We start from the raw sequence: 22192 nt of genomic DNA on the forward strand, positions 1-22192 counted from the left end.
TTACTGTGTTTTAGGACGCACTCATTCTGTCCGCCCGTACCGTGCCCCGGGCTTTAGGGTACTCCCCCCCCCCGCTGGCCAGCCCGTTTGTACTCACACTGCCTCGCGCATATGCTTCTTGCCTGTCCATACGTCATCACGCCGTAACATGTCACATGCATTGATTGACGTCATCGCGATGCGTCACTTTGTTTACAAATCTTTCCATAGAGCTCGGAGTTTTGTGCGTCTTGTCCAACTGTTTTTAAATATTTTCATCGGACCAAATATGCAGTAAACACTACGCATCACACCAACGTGAACCTTTTCGCCGCCAATGTTTTTTTTTTTTTTTTCAATGTCCGAACAGACGCACATAAAATGATGTCAGAGCCGCCGTAGGCCTCGTGCTTGTGCTCTTACACGTGTGCACGCTCGTGCTCGTACATGTGCAAACACGCTTTACAAAAGCCCACCTCTCTCAAAGGGGTGTGGACGGCCAGCTGGCCACAGCTAGGTGAGGAGCGGTTGCACTCACACTGGTCAAATGAACTAGGCTTTACCCGTAAAACCTGTTTTGGCACGGTACGGAAGAACAGTGTGAGTGCGCCCTAAGTGTGCCAGTTGACAGTTTATGAAAATGGAACCATTATTTATAGAGATGTAACTTACTCTTGCAGTGCTTGTGCACATACATGTTGGTATCTGGAGTGTCTACCAACCCACAAACTGAAATGACACAACCCAGTATGTTTTGTGGCCTAGCTGGATCAGATATTATGGTATTCAACCGTCCATTCAGATTTGGCTTCACTGCCTATGTCACATGCAGGCTCATTAGAATACGCCACACCCCATCTGAGTAGCATTTTTTTTCTGGCAAGCCAATCAGAGCAAACTGGGCTTTTTCAGGTGAATACAGGTATATTCAGATAGACAGTACGAGGGAAATAATGTATTTTTCAACATTAAAGCATGCCAACATGTATAAACCCAAAATACAAGTATGAACCTGAAAATTAGAATATAATATATCTGCTTCAAAGTAAGTAAGTCAGTAAGTGACCCTTTTATTAATTAACTTCGTCATCAGGTTAACAACTATGTGCAGGACAGAGAGGAACTCACGTTGATTCATCCAGCCAAGAAGCTTCTGCTCTCCTGCTCTGGATGTGTGTGTCTCAGGGAATTTCGCTGGCCATCGCAGACCGTCAGCGCCAGCCCAACCAGCCTGGACCTGAACCCCTGCCTCAATCCCTGGTGTTGTCATCCTTCTCATCCACCTAGGTGCGTGGCCATTTTTGGCTAGTTTTTCTTATTACAAAAAAAAAAGTTGCAGCCTTACTCAAGACTTTAAATCAATGTGATTAATTAATCAGATGGCTGAAGTTATTGCATTGCTAATTTGTATTATACTGCACAAATTATGAAGATTAAGATTTGTATTTCTGAATTCAAGGATTGGCCACAGAACAAATACATTTGCAAGTCAACTAATGAAGATGGCTTATTTATGTATGCACAAGTCACAACACTTACAAATGAAGAGATCTTCTGGTTATACATTTTAAACACCCCAAAAGTCATTGTTAAGCTTTTTTTTTTTTGCATATTGCACATGTGAATGGACAATTGTCTGCAACACTGGGCATGACAGTAAATCTTCAGATTAGAATCACAGACAAACGTGACTTTGTTTTTACTTCCTTGTTTCCACTTTGTATTCACATCTAGGTTTTATCGTGCTTGTGGCCAGAGGACGTCGGTGTGTTCCCTGCTGACCGGAGCCCTACTAGAGGCCACAGCTGCTCTAGGTGCCCGCTCCGCTCTGCCCTATCCTTTGCCCCAGGTCCCCAACAGCCACGCCGTGCTGAAAGGTAGGTGTCATGCTGTAGTAAAGAAGTGTTTATTTGTATGTTTTAGTGTGCAAACATTTTCTATGGTTTAACATAGTTCTATTGTCTCTTACGGAATATGAACATCAGCAGTTACATTCTAGATAGCTGCAAATAAAGAAGCATTACATTTGATGACAAGTGAGGCAGGGACAGCTTTGGGTAGAGCTTCTGTATCTGTTGCATTTTGAGAAGAAAAGGTTCTCACCACTCCCCTGTGGTCTACTGCTCCACTCTTTTCTCTTCCTCCCTGTTCTTTTCCCACATGGTTCCTTATCCACAGCGGGATTTTGGTTTGGTAGAAGCACTTCTGTAGTTGATCCTGGTGGTTGCCCTTTCCTTCTTACTTTTCTCTTTATTTCCTTTGCTGTCAACTCTCCCTCCACATCCACCCCTCTTCCTCCACACCATTCTTCAATTTAGACACATACACACACACACACACACACACACACACACACACACACACACACACAAACACACACACACACACACACACACACACACACACACACACACACACACACACACACACACAATGCTGAAATTGTGTAAGAATCACAGGAAAAAGAAAAAAGCCTCTTGACATAACAGGCTCCACGTAACACTGAGACACACACCAGGTTATGTCATAACATCTGAAAAGAGGTTATGTGCAATTCAAACATGCTCTTCTGAAAGGCTCAGGAGTGATCTTTTGAACTTATTTGGGTGTTTTTTACAAAACAAACACACATATGCCTGCATTTGATTGTACCTGTAACCACATGGCAGCAGCTAGGTCTCTCACTGAAATACCTTGAGAAAGATAGAAATTGTAAAATTTAAGGAGACAAGAAAATAAACAAATTCTCATCATGTATACAGTATGTCACCTCTTTTTCTCTTACTCTCAGCATGACTTCATCTTCCAACCAGTCAGGTTGTCGATCAGTTGCTCAGCTGGTAACTGTCTTTCCACTTTCTTTACAATGATGTTACGTATGACATAAATGTAAGCCGATACTGACATTAATTTCCATTGGCTTTGGCCCAGGGGACAGGCTGTCTCTGACTGGAGTACACACGCGCACACACGCACACACACAGACGCACACGCGCACACACACACACACACGCACACACAGGCACACACACAGACGCACACGCGCACACACAGACACACACACACACACGCACACAAACATAAATTTTTATGTGTGTTTCTAGGTGACTTGCGTTATAATTGATCATGTTAACAATAAAACTCTTATTATTATGGTCAGACAAGCTTTCAGGGGCAAAAACATTCACAGAGACGCACACACACACGCACACAAACGCACACAAACACACACACATACTCATACAGCACATATCTTCTACATGACACAGTGTTCTGTTCTAATGGGTGTTGCAGGAAACAGAATAGAGCGAGACACGCGCACAGATAGCAGCTTAGAAGTCTTGGCAGGAGTAGGTTTTCAGGCAGGCAGACACACACACACACACACACACACACACACACACACACACACACACACACACACACACACACACACACACACACACACACACACACACACACACACACACAGCACGAGACTCCATCTCTAACTTTCTCTGTCTCTCTAGGCTACTGTATAACCACGACTATCTACAGTATTCATTGCCCATGAGCATTACCTACGAGAAGATTTCTACCTATAGCCACATAGATCCATTTTAAAAAAGTCTGTTTCCAATCTGCCATTCACCAATACCTTTTCATATGCATGGGAACCCCCAATGTGGCTGTGCCATTTGACTAATTTGACATTTATATAGTGTACCAGAGAACAGAGATGATAATCTCCCTGAAAAGAGATATACACTGTAGATGTGCTATAGATCTTGCCTTGTGCAGTGCTGAAAGCTAGAAAGAAATCAAATAAAAGAGTGACCTTCGAAAAAGAAACAATAACTACCCCAGCTGACTCCAAATGACATTTTAGGATGAGGCATGGTTCTTTAAAAGACACTGCTTGTAAAGTGAAAGTAATTATGAGATGCTATAAAAGACATTTCATTATCCTGAAGCTTTAGGGAAGGTCTGACTTAACTTTCAAATTTGGATAGTGCTCGTGGTGTAGTTATTGCTGTCTTACCATTTATGGTATTGTTCCTCTCTTCAGGGTTTCAACCTTACAACCAGCCCTTATTCTCTTTTGCGTTAGTAAAAAATCCTTTTTCTCAATCGAAACCAGTGTGATTCAATTTAAAAATTGACTTAAAAACCCCTAAATCATTAATAAAACAAGTGTAAATGGACGGTTATGTAACGTTTTTCTACCGTAACAGCCAAACAGTTGTGTGTTTATTGAGCGTACAACCTTGGAACAGGATGTTCCTTGTGTCTGTTGAATGGAGAGATCTATTGTGTATTTTAAGGTCAGTCTTTTCAGTTTCCATCAGCTTGTGCTAGCTTTTCATAAAGAACCTAGGGATGAATTTGTAACACAAAACTGACTTGGTTTGAAATAAACATGGGAGTTAAGAAACATAGTGTGCCACCACTGTCTGTTGAAGTGGTCCACCTCCTCTGGAAATCAAAGGAGTTATCCTCTCCGCTGAGGGTCACCTTTACGTCACCTTCATAGAAAAGCTTTTGTGCTCTCCCTCAATACATTTACTCTCCATATTTCATTTTTTCCTCTATTCTTCCAGAAGTGAAAATGCACCTGTCTTGCAAAGTGGAACAAAAGATTGACACCTTCTTTTTCTGTATACTTGTAGTAATTGCATATCAGATGGATTTTTATGTTAAAGGTTTAAATTTTCGACTAATAAATGTTTCATCAGGCATTTGTAAGAGCAGGTCCTGGACATTCTTTATAGTATCTTATTTGAGCTGATAAACATGTTCCAGTGGCTTTTTTGGTCATGCTCAGTCTCTGTGCACTGCATCAAAAATGTATTCATGTAGTGTGTATCTCATAATTATGAATTTGTTTTAGATTCACTAGTGGTAGCAAAACCGGGTCTAGAAGTACATCTTAATCTTGTGGAACTAGCCCAAATGCTTTCAAGGATTACCAGGATAATCGGTTGGCCAACCTTTAATGTGAATGGTGAGAAGTGGAATGTGTTTCTAAACCTTCTCTACATGCCACATCCACCGTCATGATCTGAGAGCATTTCACTGGTTCCTTTGATGTATTTAAATGAATGTCTGATGTCTTCCTGCAGCATAGCAGCCATTTTGGTTTGAGTAGCCGGTCAGGAGGAACGCTTTGGATATGATAAAGGATGTTTTACAGGTTGAGTTGGCACATGTCTGGGTCAGTATCACAAGCATTTGTTGTGAGGGTAAACTATTGACACCTATAAAGACAAATACTGGTGTTGGGTAGGACGAGGATAAGGTCAAGGTTGTTTGTGTGTGTTGCTTAAACACAGAGATGCTGAGAAATAGAGAGGACATAAATCACTGCTGAGTATGTCAGTAATTCGAAGCAGTTGTTTTTGTTTCATGGAGCTTGTCTTTGTGTGAAATGTTTGATGTTTGATGCCAGCCAAGACCACGTCAGCTTAAATAATGTTGATGTTTGAGGCTTTAACCGGAGTAGTTTTTACTAAAGCACAGCATTTGTTTTTGGTATGTTTTTTATTTATCGAGAGTGTAAGTGTTCATATACATCAATTAGATCCTTTAAAACTCTTTAAAATTGCATTCCCATTCAATGAAAATGCATTTCAGTTACGTTTTGATGAAAACATATTTTGTTCCGGATTATGTTTGTCTTAGCTGATCATAAATATGTTTCTAATCAAAGTCCGCAAAGGGTGAGGAGGTTGGGTGCAAGGTGCAAAGACAAAAAAAAATTACAACTTTACAAAATTAAAAGGCACAACAATTCGATTTGTATAATGTATTACAGGTATAAACAATAAATTCAAATTGGAGAAACATTGAAGCTACAAAACAATTACAACGTGGTAAAATGAAACAAAAAAGTTCCAACTAAAACATCTTTTAATAATATAGTGATCCTATATATTTGTGGAGTATTTGTCCTTCAAATAGTGGATGTCTCAATTTGACATCTTCCTTCATCCCCTGTCCCTCTGTGTACTGCCAAAGTATACACAGTTGTAGTTATTTAAGTATAAAGAAAAACTCTACTCGACACCACTGGGATTTGGCCGTATTCATGTGAACTGTAAATGGGAGTGGTTAAAGTGCTTTTCTTGACCTTGTTTCCTTTATAGCACAATTTACTGTGCTGCTATAAAGGAAGCAGGCAGCTCAGTAATAGGCTGCCATCCTTCCAGCTCAATATTGGTGTTTCTTTCTTTTTTTCTTTCCCTCTCTTCCTCTCACTCAACATTGTACATTGTTTTTGCCTGCCAGCATTGACAGCAGATGTGGTGGGGATTCAAACTGGAGGGAAGTCTCAAGGATTTCAAGAGCACATATTGTTTACATGGCCATAATTGCTTAAAATACTTATCTGAACATTGTTCATTTTTCTTTTTAGTATACTGTAAAAAAGTATACACTGTTTGTTTTTGCATTAGCTCTGGTTAAATTAAAGCTAATATTTTGACCAAGATAACAATTGAACAACCCGTCTAGCCTTTTCTGTGACAAATAATAGCATGTTTTTGAATTAGGTTGGAGGGAATGTTTTACTTCTTGTAACACAAAGACTGCTCATATACTGTAGCTGATTTGATTAACCTTCTCTAAACAAAATAATCGAGTAGCTAGTATGTAAGTGAACCTCACTGCTAAAAATGTATTTGAAACAGTTTACTTTGAGATGTGATTGTTTTTCGCTCCGTTCATACTGAAAAACAAATCAACATTTTTATCAGATGTACATTTATACTAACAGTATTGCAGTATTGCTTAATCTGTTGATTATATTTTAGACTTATTGTTTAGCCGATAAAATGTCACAATGTCATCCTCAAATTGTTTGTCTGACCAAACAGACAAACAATTTGACCCAACAGTCTAACACCAAAAGACAAATTACAATGATGTTAACAGAGAAAAGCAACACATCCTTACATTTGAGATGCTGTGACCTGCGTTTATATGGTATTTTAGCATAATAAATGACTTAAACAATTACGAAAACAGGCAGTTCATTTGTATTATCTTATTTCTGTCAATAAAAATTAATTGATTTAAACAGCAAATGACTAAAGTTGTTGAGGACCCATTGAGAAGTATCATGTAAACACGTCAGCAATAATCAGCACCTTAATGGGACTTAACTTGTCACATACTGTAATAGAAATGATTATTGGAGAATGTTGTATTTTTGGAAAACCCAGATTTCTGTGTCCGACAAGATGAGATAGAGAGAGAAGGACAGGAGATTTTTTTTTAATCTATTGTTATCCCTTGTTGCTTGCATAGTCCATATGAGTATGTGAATTATGACAGTGTGTGTTCATGCATGGGGATGGTCTGGCTGGTCTAACTCTAGCGCATGGCTGTGAACTATGTATGGTGTCAGGGAAGAGTGGGCGGCAGGAGTGGGGGGTTTGTTAATGTAATGAAGAGAGCGAGCAAGGACTGTTGGCTGATAAAGAAAGGGAGAGAGACTGTAGGAGAGATAGAGAGAATGAGAGAGAGAGAGAGACTGTAGGAGAGAGAGAGAGAATGACAGAGAGAGAATGACAGAGAGAGAGACTGTTGGAGAGAGAGAGAGAGACTGTAGGAGAGAGGGAGAGAGACTGAATGAGAGAGAGAGAGATAGACTGTAGGAGAGAGAGAGACTGTAGGAGAGAGAGAGAGAGAGAGAGAGAGAGAGAGAGAGAGAGAGACTGTAGGGGAGAGACAGAGAGAGAGAGCAGCTGTAGGAGAGAGAGAGTGAGAGAGAGAGAGAGAGAGAGACTGACAGCTTAAATGTGGACAAGTGTACCTCGCTTGTCCCGGCACTGAACTGTCAGTGTGGAAGCAGAGTGGCCAGCTGTAACTAGCCACCATGAAGCACTCTAACCGAATGGACTACAAGCTGATCAGTGAGTAGAGGAAATGTGAGTTACAGTATGGCTGCAGATGTCACAGCAGAGAGAAACCGTTACTTTGACTGAGTCGTACACATATGAAACAAGTTTGTATGCGTGTAGGTGTGTTTTTTAACTGTAGTGTCTTTATGTATATGTAAATTAGAACTACTGCTTGTTGATGTGTGATCAGCACTTAGTTATGCATATGAGAAATCAAAGGGGACTTAATTCATTAAAAAGGGGTACTTGAACCATTTGTTTACATGGTAATAAGGGAATCTGATTATGATTCGAGTGATTTGCTCAGCTGGGTGTTAGATACATATTACACATATAGTGAGTTTCAAATCAGCTTTGTTTTTATCTTGACATGTTGTATTTTGTGATCTCTGTAGGTGACAGATGTGGATAGTTTCTTGCTTATTTCCTGACATTTTATTGCTAGGCATTTTAAAATCTGCAGAATCCCGCTGTGTGGAATATGTAGATGGTGCAGGTTACCTTCTGTTTTTGCTGTATAATTGGGGCCAAATGTAGGCTCACAGTTTTTATGTGCATCGTTCTTTCTTGGCAGGACTCTTTATGTTTGAATTGTACCTTAACATGACATTTGTATCCTCCTTAAATTCTTTGCCTCGTATGTCTTCAATATAGGTTTACTACGTCAAATGTCACTGTTACCTCCCATCAATTTTTTTAGTAGGAAAGGTTTTATTGTTGCTTTGCTTACTGGACTCAGATTTTGAAGTAAGGATCAACTGCACCAGCATGCTCTTGTGATTTGTTTTTGTAACCTTATTTTTATTTTCCTTTGTATTTTTCACACTAAATTGCAATGTTTTAACCTGTGAATTCAAAACACATTTTTCATCACCTCACGTGATCCCTTGTATCAACCCGCAGGGGCCAGTGAGATTGCAATTCAATTTCAAATTTTGGCATTTTATTACCCCCGCAAAGGAGGTATTGTTTTTCAGCTCGGTTTGTCACTTTGTTTGTTCGGTTGTCTGTCTGTCAGCAGGATTAGAGAAACCACTGGTCAGATTTCATTAAAACTTGGTGGAAGTGTCTATCATGGGCCAAGGAAGAACACATTATACAGACATATCCAAGTGTATACACTAAGTATGTTCCACATTGTTGTAAACATTGCAAGATGGGCAATTTGTGCTGCATTCACGGGCTGTCGGAATAATAATAAAAAAAATAGTTACAGACTGAGAAGATTTCACATTGTACAGTATTAACATTGTGAAATAGGACATGCCTTGGTGAAGGTCTGCTCTTTCCGAATGCACTTCTAGTTTATGCGATGGGTGATGCAGCATGTTTAAAAAATCGTGTGTGAGGCAATGTTGTGCACTGTGCCCCTTCCCTTCCCCCCTTCATACAAGAAACCTGACGGAATGACAGTAAGGAATTTCAGGCTCTCTGGGCAACCTCACATTGAATTGACCCTAAGAATGAAAGTCACATGTGGCTATGAATATGTTTTGTGTCTGTGGATACAGTAATACACCTTACAGTTAAAAAACAAACCAGCAAAGTGAATCGTATGTGCCATCTGATTTGTGTCAAGTCACTGTGAAGTTACATAGACATACTGAACTCATTTGGTAAAGATCTAACTTTCTTTTTTTGTGTTTTTTCCCGTGCATATAGAAGGGCCCTCATCCACAGCATAGTTTGACCTGATACTTTTCATTTGAAGACAGTAGTTTTGAGCAAACATTTGGACTGCATGCTTCTGTAAAAATCACTAAATCTGCAAATTTACTTCCACCTGACTCAATTATGTAACTTATTCAAAGCCCTAATTTGACCTTTGGGTTCATAACAATGAACCTTTTTTATCATTCGAAAACTTCTTATCTTTATCATGGTTTTTGTCGTAGTCCTGCCCATTAGTGAAGAAATGTCAGGAAAACCTAATTGTCCGCATGTGGTTCCATGTTTATGCAGTGTGCACGTCTGATCCAAGAGGGAAACTCCCTGTGATAACAGTGTTGTTATCAGTCAGACGGATCAATGCTTATTGCTGCTGCTGCTGCTGCTGCTGCTGCTGTTGTTTTTATTTGCATGTATGACCCTGAAGAGACACTGTCTGGTTTATTCTATTATATTTCAAGATTTTAAAGCGACATTTTTGATGTGCATTTTCTGAGAAATATTTTACTTAGAAACCAATCAAAAAAAAATCCTGTGTTCAATGTGTTGATGCAACACTACAGTAGATCAGGTTTCAGATGTTAACATTGTGGTGTGGGGCAGTTTAATCTCTCACCAAAACCAGAAAGCAAACTAAGTTTTTTGATGTTTTAAATAGAAAATAATGTTCATGTAAGATAATATTTATAGGTTCAAAAGATTAATTGGCCACCAGTCCTTCACCTCAGACTGTTTGTGCTGCACCTGTTTAAATGCCCTACATACTCCAGCCGGGAAGTTGTCATCTGCTCTAAACATGGTTGTGAGAACAGTGTGTATGTGTGCACTTGGCCATCAAAGAAAGACGGCAGGGTATGTGTTCAAGGTTCCTCTCCTTTGGTTGGGATGAGTATCTTATGATCTAATGAATGAGGGTGATTGATTTTCCAGTCATACAGTAACGGCCACAAGTCAGTTGATTGATTGATTTGGATTATTTAGGATTATTCAAAACACAATGGATACTGTGTCTTGCTGAGCAAAACTCATTTTGCTGTGATTTGGTGAGTGTTAAAGCTTGAAGAATTTATTTTGCTATATGTGCTAATATATATATATATATATATACAGACTTTATCATTTTCAGACTTCATCTAATTAAACAAGACACATGTGATCTTAATGTGATCTTATGAATGGGATTGATGCAAATATCAGCTTATAGTCCAAAGTCTAAGTTGTACATTTTAATATGTATAAATGTACTATTTTTTTATAACATTACACATGCAGCATTCTAACTCTTTAAACATCATCTAGACCGCTCTAATAGAGACAAGTGAAAGATAACTGGTTTCAGTTTGAACCGACATCCCACATGAAATATTAAAATGTAGTTTTTTATGTATAACACCCCCCCCCCCACACACACACACACACACACTGACGGACACCCCCCCCCCATCCCACACACTCCCTGTATTTCCTTGCTCTCCTAATAGTATGCCATTTGTTAAAACAGAAATAAAATGAAAATTGTTAAAAGGGATGTTCAGCCAATCTACTGCATCCACCACTACATTTAAATAAGAATACAACACACACACACACACACACACACACACACACACACACACACACACACACACACACACACACACACACACACACAGGTGGACAAACCCACGGGTTATTTGTATTCAACAAGCATTATAGATGAGTAAACCCGTACATAAAAATCACAGGGAGATCATGGTCAATTAGTCCAGGTTCATGTTCTTTCAGTTTCACAGCAGGAGTGCTGCATGCTCAGAATTGCTTTTTAGTGTTTCTCAAACCAATGTTTATGATCTGTGACGGGTCAGGGGCTGTTTACTCATGTGTCCACTACAGATTATATTAGACACACTTATCACCATTACTGGAATCCAAGACCTTGTTCCATCCAGTCTTCAGTGTTTATTTATCACAGTCAGGACTGATATTGCACAGTTTTTGCAGGCTCAAGCTGAGGATGATTTTGATCTCATCGCTTTGACACTTAACACGAAAAAGTTTTTCGAGAATGTAGGTCTTTGGCACTCAATAAAGTACATTTATACAAATTTGGTTGTACCACAGTAGTTTTCTTAATCATCAAACATGTTCTTGTTGAGATGTTTCTGTTTTTTTTAAGTCAATGCACATTTCCCTTTTAATTAATTCTTCCCAATGTCTGAGATCTTTTTGTCACTGCCATGGCGGACATCTTTGTCTCCCTGTGTGTTTCCCAGTTTAATGCATGAATAAATGAATGATTGACTCATCTACATGGTCATGAAATTCATATCAATTTGAGGGTGTCTCCATTTCCACTTCAAAAGGTTATCATGTGAAAACTGTGCTGGGCAGAGATGAGATATTACTAATATCCATGAGAGATGGAATATTTGACCTTCATTCTATTACGCTTTATGTTTTTGCACAGTTTTTAATACAATGTAATATTTTAACACCAGTTTAATTATAAGTGTATTCTGTGGAAAGCCAAGGAGCAAAGACAACACTTTAGTACTTTATGGCATTTTAGCGTACTTGCCATTCAATAGGAAGAGAGGAAGGTGAAAGATTTTTTGATTGTTTTACAAGCTGCAGCTGTTTCTACATAACCTCTACCATAGTGCTTGTGTGATAATTTTCTACAGTGCGCAACATAATTTACAGGATCAGGACGTCAGGCATTTTCAAAACGCATTTCTCTTTTGTTCATTTGTCAAATAGTTTTTATTCTTGGTTTCAGGTAATGCAAATGTGTCTATGAAAAATATGTCTGAGGTCTGGACTCTGGATAAAACCCTGGCAAAGCTTATTATATACTGGATAAATGAACCATCATTTATAAGCTGTAGTCTGTCTCTGTGTAGGACATTTAAAGAATTTAGTGGATCACTCTGTCTGGCTAACTGTGATAGATAGTTCACACCTGCTGCATAGTGTAAACTACAAAATTTCCACTTATTCGACTTATCCCTTACTTCCTCTCCATCTTATCTCTCTCTTCTCCTCCCATCTGTCTTCTGCTCTCACTTTTTCTCAATCTTTGTTTTCACGTTCCTTTCTCTGTTCAAACAATCTCTAGTTTTCCACGTTTATTCATTATTTTATTCTTTCCTTTCTTCTCTTTTCCCTTCCTTTCACTCTTCTCTTTGTTCCCAACTGTTTCCTTTGCTCTGTCTGCCCGTGTTCTTATGTACTTACCACCTCCCCCATCCCCAAAGACATGCACACACACACACAAACACACACACACACACACACACACACACACACACACACACACACACACACACACACACACACACACACACACACACACACACACACACACACACACACACACACACATTGAGAGTGTGAGGAAGAGAAGCTGTGAGCCCGGATCCACAAATCAAACTGTGTAAATAAGCAAGTTTTGCACCTGCAGAGCAGTCACCGCTATTGCCATGGCTACCTGTTGCACATCTCAAGGGTTACCAAGGACAACCTTTAAGTGTGTGCCCACATATGTGTATCTATACACTATTTTGTATGTGTGTGGAGGGGAATAGGCAGTGTGTGGCAATGATGTACATCCTCTTGCCTTCATGGTATTCTACTATAAACAACCAAAATTTTTATTTGTTTGACACACTAAACTGGAAAAGTGTTTTCTGTGCCATGTAATGCATATAAAATACGGACAAAATGAGACGCATAGCTTCATAGCTGTTAACAAAATGTAGTACAATGCCTGGCACTTCCATTTTTTTTAAGTGTATTGATATTAACTGCCTTCTTCTGTTGGTATAAATAATGAACATTACCAAGGTTCAGTGTCATGGCTTGGGTATCACCAGTCAGCAACATTTAGTCCTGACAAACCTCACCCGATAGTCCCTGCCTCGAAGACAGGCTTTTATAATAGGTTCTTCACATTTCTACGATAAAAATGTCAGGGAGTCCCTCAAACGATTCCTGGAAAAGCTCCTGCGCTGGAAAAAGCCTGTTAGTTTATGTGGCATTCATCCCGACAATGTTCACTATGCCTACCTGGCAGCTCCACCATTAGTCCTTTGTTAGCAGAGATGAGAACAGGTTTGCATATGTGTGTGTGTAAACAGACAGACTAATGGACCTAACTAAAATCCAAACACAGGAACTGGTAGGTGATCAATGTTGTTTACTTCTAGAGTGTGCAAGTGTGCAGGCTTCTCTTGGCTGGTCGAGGGTTAGAGTGTGTGGTGTGCAGGGATTGATGGGATGGAGGGCCTGAGACAGATAGTAAATAATGTCTCACTTTTCATTCATCCTGTCTCTGATTTCTGTTTTTCACCCTCTGCTTTCCTTGTGTATTTGATACTCGTGAAGGCAACTCATTCTCCTCATTTTCCTTCCATTGACCTTTCTCTCTCTTCCTCTCCCTCACTCACTTTTATCAGTTCAACAGCCCTTTTCTCTCAATGTTAACCTGAAATAATTGGAAGGTGGCATGTGAAAAAGCAGGATCAGTGATGTAAAAGTCTTGATCTCTCTCTCTCTCTTCTTCTGTCTGCTCCTCTTTATTCATCCGTCCAGAGCGTCAGCTGGCTAACAGTATGACCAGTAGCGGCTCTCTTCCTCCCAGTGTCAGTGGGATCAGTAAGGAGCTGGCAGAGGTGCGCCACCTTATTCAGTTCCCTGAGGAAATCGCCTGCATCCTCACGGAGCAAGAGCAACAGCTTTACCAACGGGTGGGAGGACACGAACACAAACAAATTATAATTATTAAATTTATAATGAATTAATAAATATATATTAAGTTATTGTATTTATGTGCTTGCTGGATGTTGAATCAGAAAAGATGAGAAGAGGATCACAATTATAATTCACTCATCTGCTCCTTCCTGCAGGTCTTTCCCTTGGACTACCTCTGTTTCCTCACTGGAGACCTGGGCAGCCCCGACTGTCAAACTAAACGCCACCCAACACTCAAGGCCTCGCTGTCAGTGCCCGCCACGCCTACCCAGAGTGCTCAGCAAAGTAACGCTGTGGAGGACCTGGTTGCACGGTTCAATGAGGTGAGGAGTCTGGCTATATTAAATATGTGTGTTTAGGATTATCATGCTTTTTCTTAATTCCTTTCTACTTTCCTATACACTTTTTTGTGTGACTTTTAAAGGCTGTGATTCATCGTAGTAACCTTGCACACTTGGCTTTTATCTCAGGCTCGTTTTACCTACAGGATTTAAGTCTGGATGAGATCACTTGAGAATCCGTGATGCAAATTATGTGGAATAGTTTAATGGTGTAACTTTTTAAACAAGACCTTAGGAGATGTTATTCATGTCAAAAGAGAGCACTTCTTTACTATTGGGAAAATATTGATTTTCCCAACAAACAGTGTTTGTGTGACCTTTTGTGACCTCCCCTTAATAACATCATCAGATACAGTGGAAATGCGTGTGTCGTGATTTAACATGAATGTAAAAAAAGTCAAAAAGCATAGCAGACCAGTAATTGTGTTTTCCTTCAGCTGGATTTGCGTTGTGGTATTTGCCGTGTGAGTCATACCAACGTATCAGCTCATGACTGATGGACACACTGTGTTACAAACGCACACACACTCACAGTGGTTTAAGTTGGCTGAAGTTACACTCTCGGACCTTGTGTCTTTTATGGTGAGTGACTTTGAGAATAAACAATCACAACGCTGTACTGCTAAGGCAGAGAAAGCGAGAGAGGGCGAGATTGATTGGAAATAATGATGTCATATTTAAGTTGCATGCCTCTCACATCAGCTGGTTTTCATTTAAGTCAGCGAGAGGAGAGACGCACAAATTCAAATGGTTCATTGTAGCCATATATGGGCACAATGGAACAAGAGTCAAATGACAACAGTGATTTTCTTTGTGAAGATACCGATGAAGCGGGCTTCAAATCTTGATACAGAGTTTTCTGTCTCAGCTTTGACTGCATACCATAGTTTGGATAAACTTTGCCAGGGATAGTGGACAGTGTTATGTCAAATACTAAAGTTAGAAATGTGTTAAGGATCTTGCCGTTTTTAAAATTAATTTTTAATTCTTCTTCACAAAGGCACTTCTCACATTACAGGGAGTTGATTTCTGCTTTATTCTTTTGCAACTCCAACAAACCATTATTGGCAACAATAAAAAACAAAGCTGAAAGGATTAGTTGATTAGTCAATTAGTTAATATAACAACAAATGAATTAGCTATTATTTAAATAGTTGATTAATTTAAGCAAAAATCATATATTTCAGCTTATCATATTTAATTTAGATTTGTTTTAGTCTACTATGTTTGTAAACTGAAAATCTTTGGGTTTTGGCCTGTTAGTTTAACAAATCAAGACATTCTAAGATGACACCATGGGCTCTTGGACTTTTTTTTGTCTCATACTGATATTATTATGTGTACCAAACAAATTACTCGATTCATTGAGAAATAATCTGTGGATTAATTGGTAATGAAAATAGTTCAGTTGCAGCCCTATTTACAATAACTCTTTCCTGTGTTTTGGTCCTAAATAGAACAGTTTCAGGTATTTAAAGTAATACATTTAAATTATATTTCATGGCAAAAAGAGATATTCTCTACAAGGGATTGGAGTGGATCCACAGTTAAAGAAATATTACATTATTACCTTCAGAGTCTGATTTCATTTCTCACACTTGACGGACAACATTTTGTAAATATAGATCAAATTTTACCAAAAGTATGCCATGGTTTGGATCCTGTTCATTTTCAAGCCATGTATGGGAACAAGAGATTATGCAGTTAAAAAGGATAGCAGGCCAAGTGGCCAAAGATAGGAAAGGCAGGGTAGGGTGAGAAGTTTGGGCCCCTTTGTCTCTGTCCAGAGAGTTTAGCTTTGACAGGAGATATACGGTATGTGTTCATGCATTGACTTTGTCATATTTCTCTGTCAACCTTGGTTATGTAATTCATGTATCAAGGAGAAACTGACCCTCATAGTTCAACTAGCAACACATGCAGAGATGGAGACAGTCAGACGGACAGACAGCTAGACACATACACAAACATCAAAGGGGGGGATCAGTTTGTATCGAGCTCCGGTTGTGTGTGCATGTGCGTGCGCATGTGCTTGGATGAAGGAGGGTGTTGGTTTTGGCAACGTTTTGCATGACTTTAGTCTAGTTCACCGTACTCCTGTTTGCTCTTTTCTGCTCTCTCATACACAACACTAAGTAGACACTCTTGCTATCTGGAATATCAGAAGAGATGCCAACTCTGTATAACTCCTTTATTTGTGGCGGTTCATAAAGCTACTTTGCAGATGGTTAGAATGGTTAACATGGTGATTGTAATTCAACCCAGACACTGACGTGACTTTTCTTTATGTCTTAGCGCTACAACTGACTGATAGCAGATTTTCACCCAAGGCACGCACATCCTAGCGCGCACGGAGCAGGGTGGTAACAGATAGAAGACTGTAGGGCAGTAGGGTTGTTTGTCAGTAAGCCATATACAGTAGATTCTAGCAATTCAATTCAATTTAATTTTATTTATAGTGCCAAATCGTAACAAAAGTTATCTCAGGACACTTTACAGACTAGAATTACAACTGAAGTATTATACAGCAAGACGCTGCATCACCAGCTCTGGGAGTGATTTTCTGTATGAGATGCTCAGAAAAAATGAAAAGTTTAAACGACTCTTTGAGCCTCCCTCCTCTGCATCGCCTGGGAATGACTGTAATAGCACTTTAGCTGCACTTTCAACCTTTGTATGGTATAGCTGTGACATCACAACTGTACGTAAGTCCTGACGACTTGTTTAAAGACACAGTTTCTGAATACGGGCTGTGTGCATTTCTCTGTGGATTAAGCATTTTGATACTTTCACAGCATTTATATAGCACCTTGACCTGTTTTATTATAAAAAAAAAGACATGGAAATCTCACTCATTACAATATGGGACCTTTTAGTAGATTGTAGTAGATTATATGTTTATGAATTGAGTTATGTGTATGTATGTATGTGTGTGTGTGTGTGTGTGTGTGTGTGTGTGTGTGTGTGTGTGTGTGTGTGTGTGTGTGTGTGTGTGTGTGTGTGTGTGTGTGTGTGTGTGTGTGTGTGTGTGTGTGTGTGTGTGTGTGTGTGTGTGTGTGTGTGTGTGTGTGTGTGTGTGTGTGTGTGTGTGTGTGTGTGTGTGTGTGTGTGTGTGTGTGTGTGTGTGTGTGTGTGTGTTATGGCTTTATTTAGTCCCTGTGAAGTTAGACTATGGTGGGCTTTACAGATCCTTACATAACCCAGTAATAGATCTCTGGGCCAGGGGGATGTTTTTACCACTTGCAAGGGGGTTAGGGAGTTGTGTGTGTGTGTGTGTGTGTGTGTGTGCCTGCCTGCGTGCGTGTGTGCGCATGCTTTTGTGTGTGCTTGTGAACATTCATGAGGCTTTAGCACATAGAAGCACACACTAGAGAGCAAGAAGCAGCCAGATTGAAATCTGATCTTTTCCTGTATTTTGGGTTTGCGTGTGTGTGCGTGTGTGTGCGTGTGTGTGCGTTTGCGCACGCTGCAGAGAATGTGAAAGGAGGCTGACCTTGATACATATCTGGTTCTTCCATCGGGTCTTTTGCGCGTGTTGGAAGGCAGTCAGCACAGAGAAAGAGTGAAGCTGATAAATATCCTATCTCCTTCTTTGCGTGTGTGTGTTTGTGTGTGTGTGTGTGTGTGATCCTGATAGATGTATAATCCAGAAAGATAATATGGCCTCTTGTCAGTCTGTGTTTCACGAAGGGTCATGTCTTTATGAATTATTTGGTAATAAAGCTGGTGTTCGAGACTATAACTGTTTGTTTATGTGATAGTAACTATAAGTATTATATAATACGTACAACTCAACAGGTGAGTTCGTGGGTGACGTGGCTGATCTTGACAGCCGGGTCCATGGAGGAGAAGAGAGAAGTTTTCTCCTACCTGGTCCATGTCGCTAAATGCTGTTGGAACATGGGAAACTACAATGGTGTCATGGAGTTCCTGGCTGGACTCAGGTGTTAAGGCACACACAGACACTAACTAAAATTTGCTCATATATTATACACAGAGATTAGTTTTGTGTTTCTAATACCTGCTCACTCTCACACAAAAATCTCACATTTCTCCAACTGACATTTGAGATTTTCTTTGTCCTCCAGGTCCCGCAAGGTGCTGAAGATGTGGCAGTTTATGGATCAGTCAGACATCGAGACCATGAGGAGCCTAAAAGACGCAATGGCTCAGCACGAGTCTTCTTCTGAGTATAAGAAGGTTGTGACCAGAGCTCTCAATATCCCAGGATGCAAGGTAGGTAGCTGTTTATGCCAGTTTGGGACATTTGAAAATGTAATGGTCTAATTAGTCATGCGTCACTATAATAGGTCACGTTATTTCTTACTTATCTGACCACTGGAATAATACAAAATACAGTACAGATAAAGCCATAAAGGGATTTGTTTTCCTCTGTTCTGACCATATACTAAAGGTGGTGCCATTCTGTGGAGTTTTTCTGAAAGAGCTGAGTGACGCTTTGGACGGGACAGCAAGCATCATAAGCCTCAAACCACCTCTAGTCAATACAGAGGACTCAATAGAGGTACATTCAGAAAAAACATACACACATCACATGTAACTGACTGAAGCAGTAAGAATCAGACACCATTTTAGTATAATTCTCCCTGCTTTGTTTTCCCCCGTCGTCCTCTCTTTAGTTTGTGTCTGACTACACCGGCCAGCACAATTTCACGTTCCGATCAGGTCCAGATGGACTACACATCCCAGAGAAAGAAGCTACTGTCAGCAACATCCTCCAGATTATCAGGTATGCAAAAGTAAAAGACTATTAAGTGACAATGTGTTTGTACCACTTTTTTTTACTCACCATTTTGCTTTGTTCTCAAATTTTCTTGCGCTCAATTCTCCTCAGATCTTGTAATCGTAGTTTGGAGGCAGAGGATCCCGATGAGGCGTCCATCAGTCCCACTTCCACAGGCCCATCCCCTACGTCCAGAAACAACTCTTTCAGGGACCGCTGCCGCAATCAGTCAGTACTTTTTTTCACCTCCTTTTTTTCCGTTTTCTTTTATCCAAAGTTCTTTCAGGTACCACACAGCAACTCTGAAGCTCATAAAAAATAAGTGTTTAGCTCATTGAAATTAAATGGGATGGAAAGGACATTGAGCTGTTTGCCATGGTAATTTGATTAGTACAAAACAAAATAGCGATTGTTGTTATCTGTCAGGTTGACAGCACACATCAGTGGGGCTATAAAGTGTTGCAGCTATTCTCATTTAGCGGCTGGCTCTCCTAACGTCACTACAGCACTGCTCGTTTGGCCGTTACTGCTAAACATCACCTCATCATAAAAATGGCCACCTCTTTGACCTTTCTGCTACGTTGATTTGAATGGAAATGTCCTTCCTATCCATTTTAATTTTTTATGGTCTATTAATCTATTTATTAAGGCTACCTTGGAAAGGTGAATGTAACAGGGTGTAGAACCCCTCCAGCAGAAGGATGATCTGTGGGGGATGTTGTGCAAGTTGTAACCAAGCTTATGAGACATACAGTACGGTATCAAATGGCACATAGCATTTGACACAGTCCATCAACACACGGGGACATTGTGTATCAGTTGATTTCAGTACATACTTCAACAACTCACTTAACATTTCTTTATTCTGGCTCTTGTTTTAAAGTAAAGCAGTTTTTTTGTGTGTGTAAAGTTGTTGTTTTTTTATTTATCCTAGATCATTTTTATGCTGCTTAAAACACATTTCAACCCAAATGTTTAATTTTTAGTAATTATATAATCTCAGTTTGACGAACCACTCTTTAAAGGCAGACTGGAGTGATTCTATTGTTTTAGATTGTGACCCTTCCTGCCAAAGGTCGGTTTCCAAAAACTGAGTTCTCTATTTTCCTGTTCACAAACAATGACTCGTAGACAAAATAAAAGAAATTGGTCTATTATATACAGATTTGTATCAGAACTATGAATACTGCTGAGCTGTGAATATGTATATATATATATATATAATATATATCCTGTGCGTCATCACTTGTTTGTAGACACTGAATGTTTCTGAAAAGGCTTTTGTAGACATGCAACCAAAACTGCTACATAATGATTTTCAAAAGACTCATTATCTTGGTTGGTTTGGTGTTTTTTTTGGTTGTTTTTGGTGGTATCATGGGATCAATTAAACAACATGAAACAGATACATTGCTGTTCTTAGCTACAGTAGGATATGTCGTCTGTCTCTCTGTTTGTCTTTCATAAACACCAGCACGAGATGATGGGTTTGTGACGGAACACATTTGCAGATTGTTATTTAGATGAGGCGATGTTAACATAAACTCCTGTGCCACAGAAATAAATGATAACAGGTTAGTTTCCTGTCAGGGCAGGAAGGAACAGAGCTCTGGTGATTTTCAGCAAACTGCTGACACGTACTTTAGCTAAAGACAAAAGCTGGAATTTGGACAAAAACATAAAATGTTGTTAGAAAACGTATTTAATTTAAGGCTTCCCCTGCTGTGTTTATATTAAGGAAACCTGGATTATCTTCTCTGTGTTTCTAGACAGTTTTTTTTCTGATGCTGAGTTAATATTTCACATTGGAGCTCAGGAGTCTTATTTCATTTTTTGTATACTGTTCATTTGTACTGAGATGCAGATAAAATTCATCTTTCTTACTCAAAGCGATTTAAGAATTATTTTCCTGTGCTCCGAATTTTTCCCACTGCCATCCACTTTTTGCTATTTTTCTTTTCACTATATATATAGAAACCCATCTCTCCACTCTTTATTTGTCTCACACATCCTCTGCTCCTTCTTTTTACCATTCTAGTTCCCATTCATTTAGAACACCACCAGAATCAAACCGTGTCTTGTAAGTGGTTATAAGAGTGTTAGGAGTTTGATTGTTACCAACTAATGTAAATGTGGCTAAAGTTGCACTGAGTAGAAGCTTGTTTATTAATTTTATGTATTAGTTTAATAAGGAATGTGCAATGACAAATGCATGATGCTTTTATCTGCTTGTTCAAGTCATTTCTTACTTTCACTGGATCTCAATCTAAACTAAAAAAAATTGAAATTCAGATCTTAAGTTTAGTTTTTTAAACTTCATTTTCCCAATCTCACACTCAGATTCATGGTGGGAGATTTGTCTGATTCAGAGGGTGACTTGACGTCTGAGCCGGCAGCGAAAGAGGTGGAGTTTCAGGGCACTGAGGAGACACACAAAGCTTTCAGTCATGGCACTGAGCTCATTCCCTGGTAAGAAACACACACTCACACATACAGAGACACATAGATATCTCAACAGACACGCCACACTTCTGTATTTTCTTTTTATAGGTATGTATTGTCGCTACAACCAGACATTCACCAGTTTCTGCTGCAAGGAGCTACAGTCATCCACTATGACCAAGACAGCCACCTCACAGCTCGCTGTCTGCTGCGACTACAGCCTGACAACACAACACTCACCTGGGGTAAACTATGACAGAGTTTCATTAAAAGAAATCTGTATAATCTTATATATATAACAATTATCATTGTATGTTCATAATATATATATACTATGTATATACATATACAGTATAATGTCCAGCAGTGAGACAGTTTAGCATTGTTCTTTCTTAAAGATTATT

The 22192-nt window shown here is 39.4% G+C and overlaps 1 protein-coding gene across 4 annotated transcripts in view; it reads left to right on the plus strand.

The window, feature by feature from the left end:
- The window catches only part of plce1 (phospholipase C, epsilon 1), a 69201-nt gene that overhangs the window by 27276 nt on the left and 19733 nt on the right, over nt 1–22192 (plus strand). For 3 of the 4 annotated variants that reach the window (XM_083932635.1, XM_083932637.1, XM_083932638.1), the window contains exons 5-16: nt 1073–1266; nt 1714–1856; nt 14103–14257; nt 14417–14584; nt 18401–18546; nt 18691–18838; nt 19017–19127; nt 19243–19352; nt 19458–19574; nt 21385–21426; nt 21687–21815; nt 21897–22033. In XM_083932635.1, coding sequence (XP_083788761.1) covers nt 1073–1266; nt 1714–1856; nt 14103–14257; nt 14417–14584; nt 18401–18546; nt 18691–18838; nt 19017–19127; nt 19243–19352; nt 19458–19574; nt 21385–21426; nt 21687–21815; nt 21897–22033 — 1600 coding nt within the window. The remainder of the gene's footprint in view (nt 1–1072; nt 1267–1713; nt 1857–14102; nt 14258–14416; nt 14585–18400; nt 18547–18690; nt 18839–19016; nt 19128–19242; nt 19353–19457; nt 19575–21384; nt 21427–21686; nt 21816–21896; nt 22034–22192) is intronic. The other variant, XM_083932636.1, reaches the window with a different exon arrangement.

This window comes from Echiichthys vipera (genome assembly GCF_963691815.1).
Source record: "Echiichthys vipera genome assembly, chromosome: 18".
Taxonomy (NCBI): Eukaryota; Metazoa; Chordata; class Actinopteri; order Perciformes; family Trachinidae; genus Echiichthys; species Echiichthys vipera.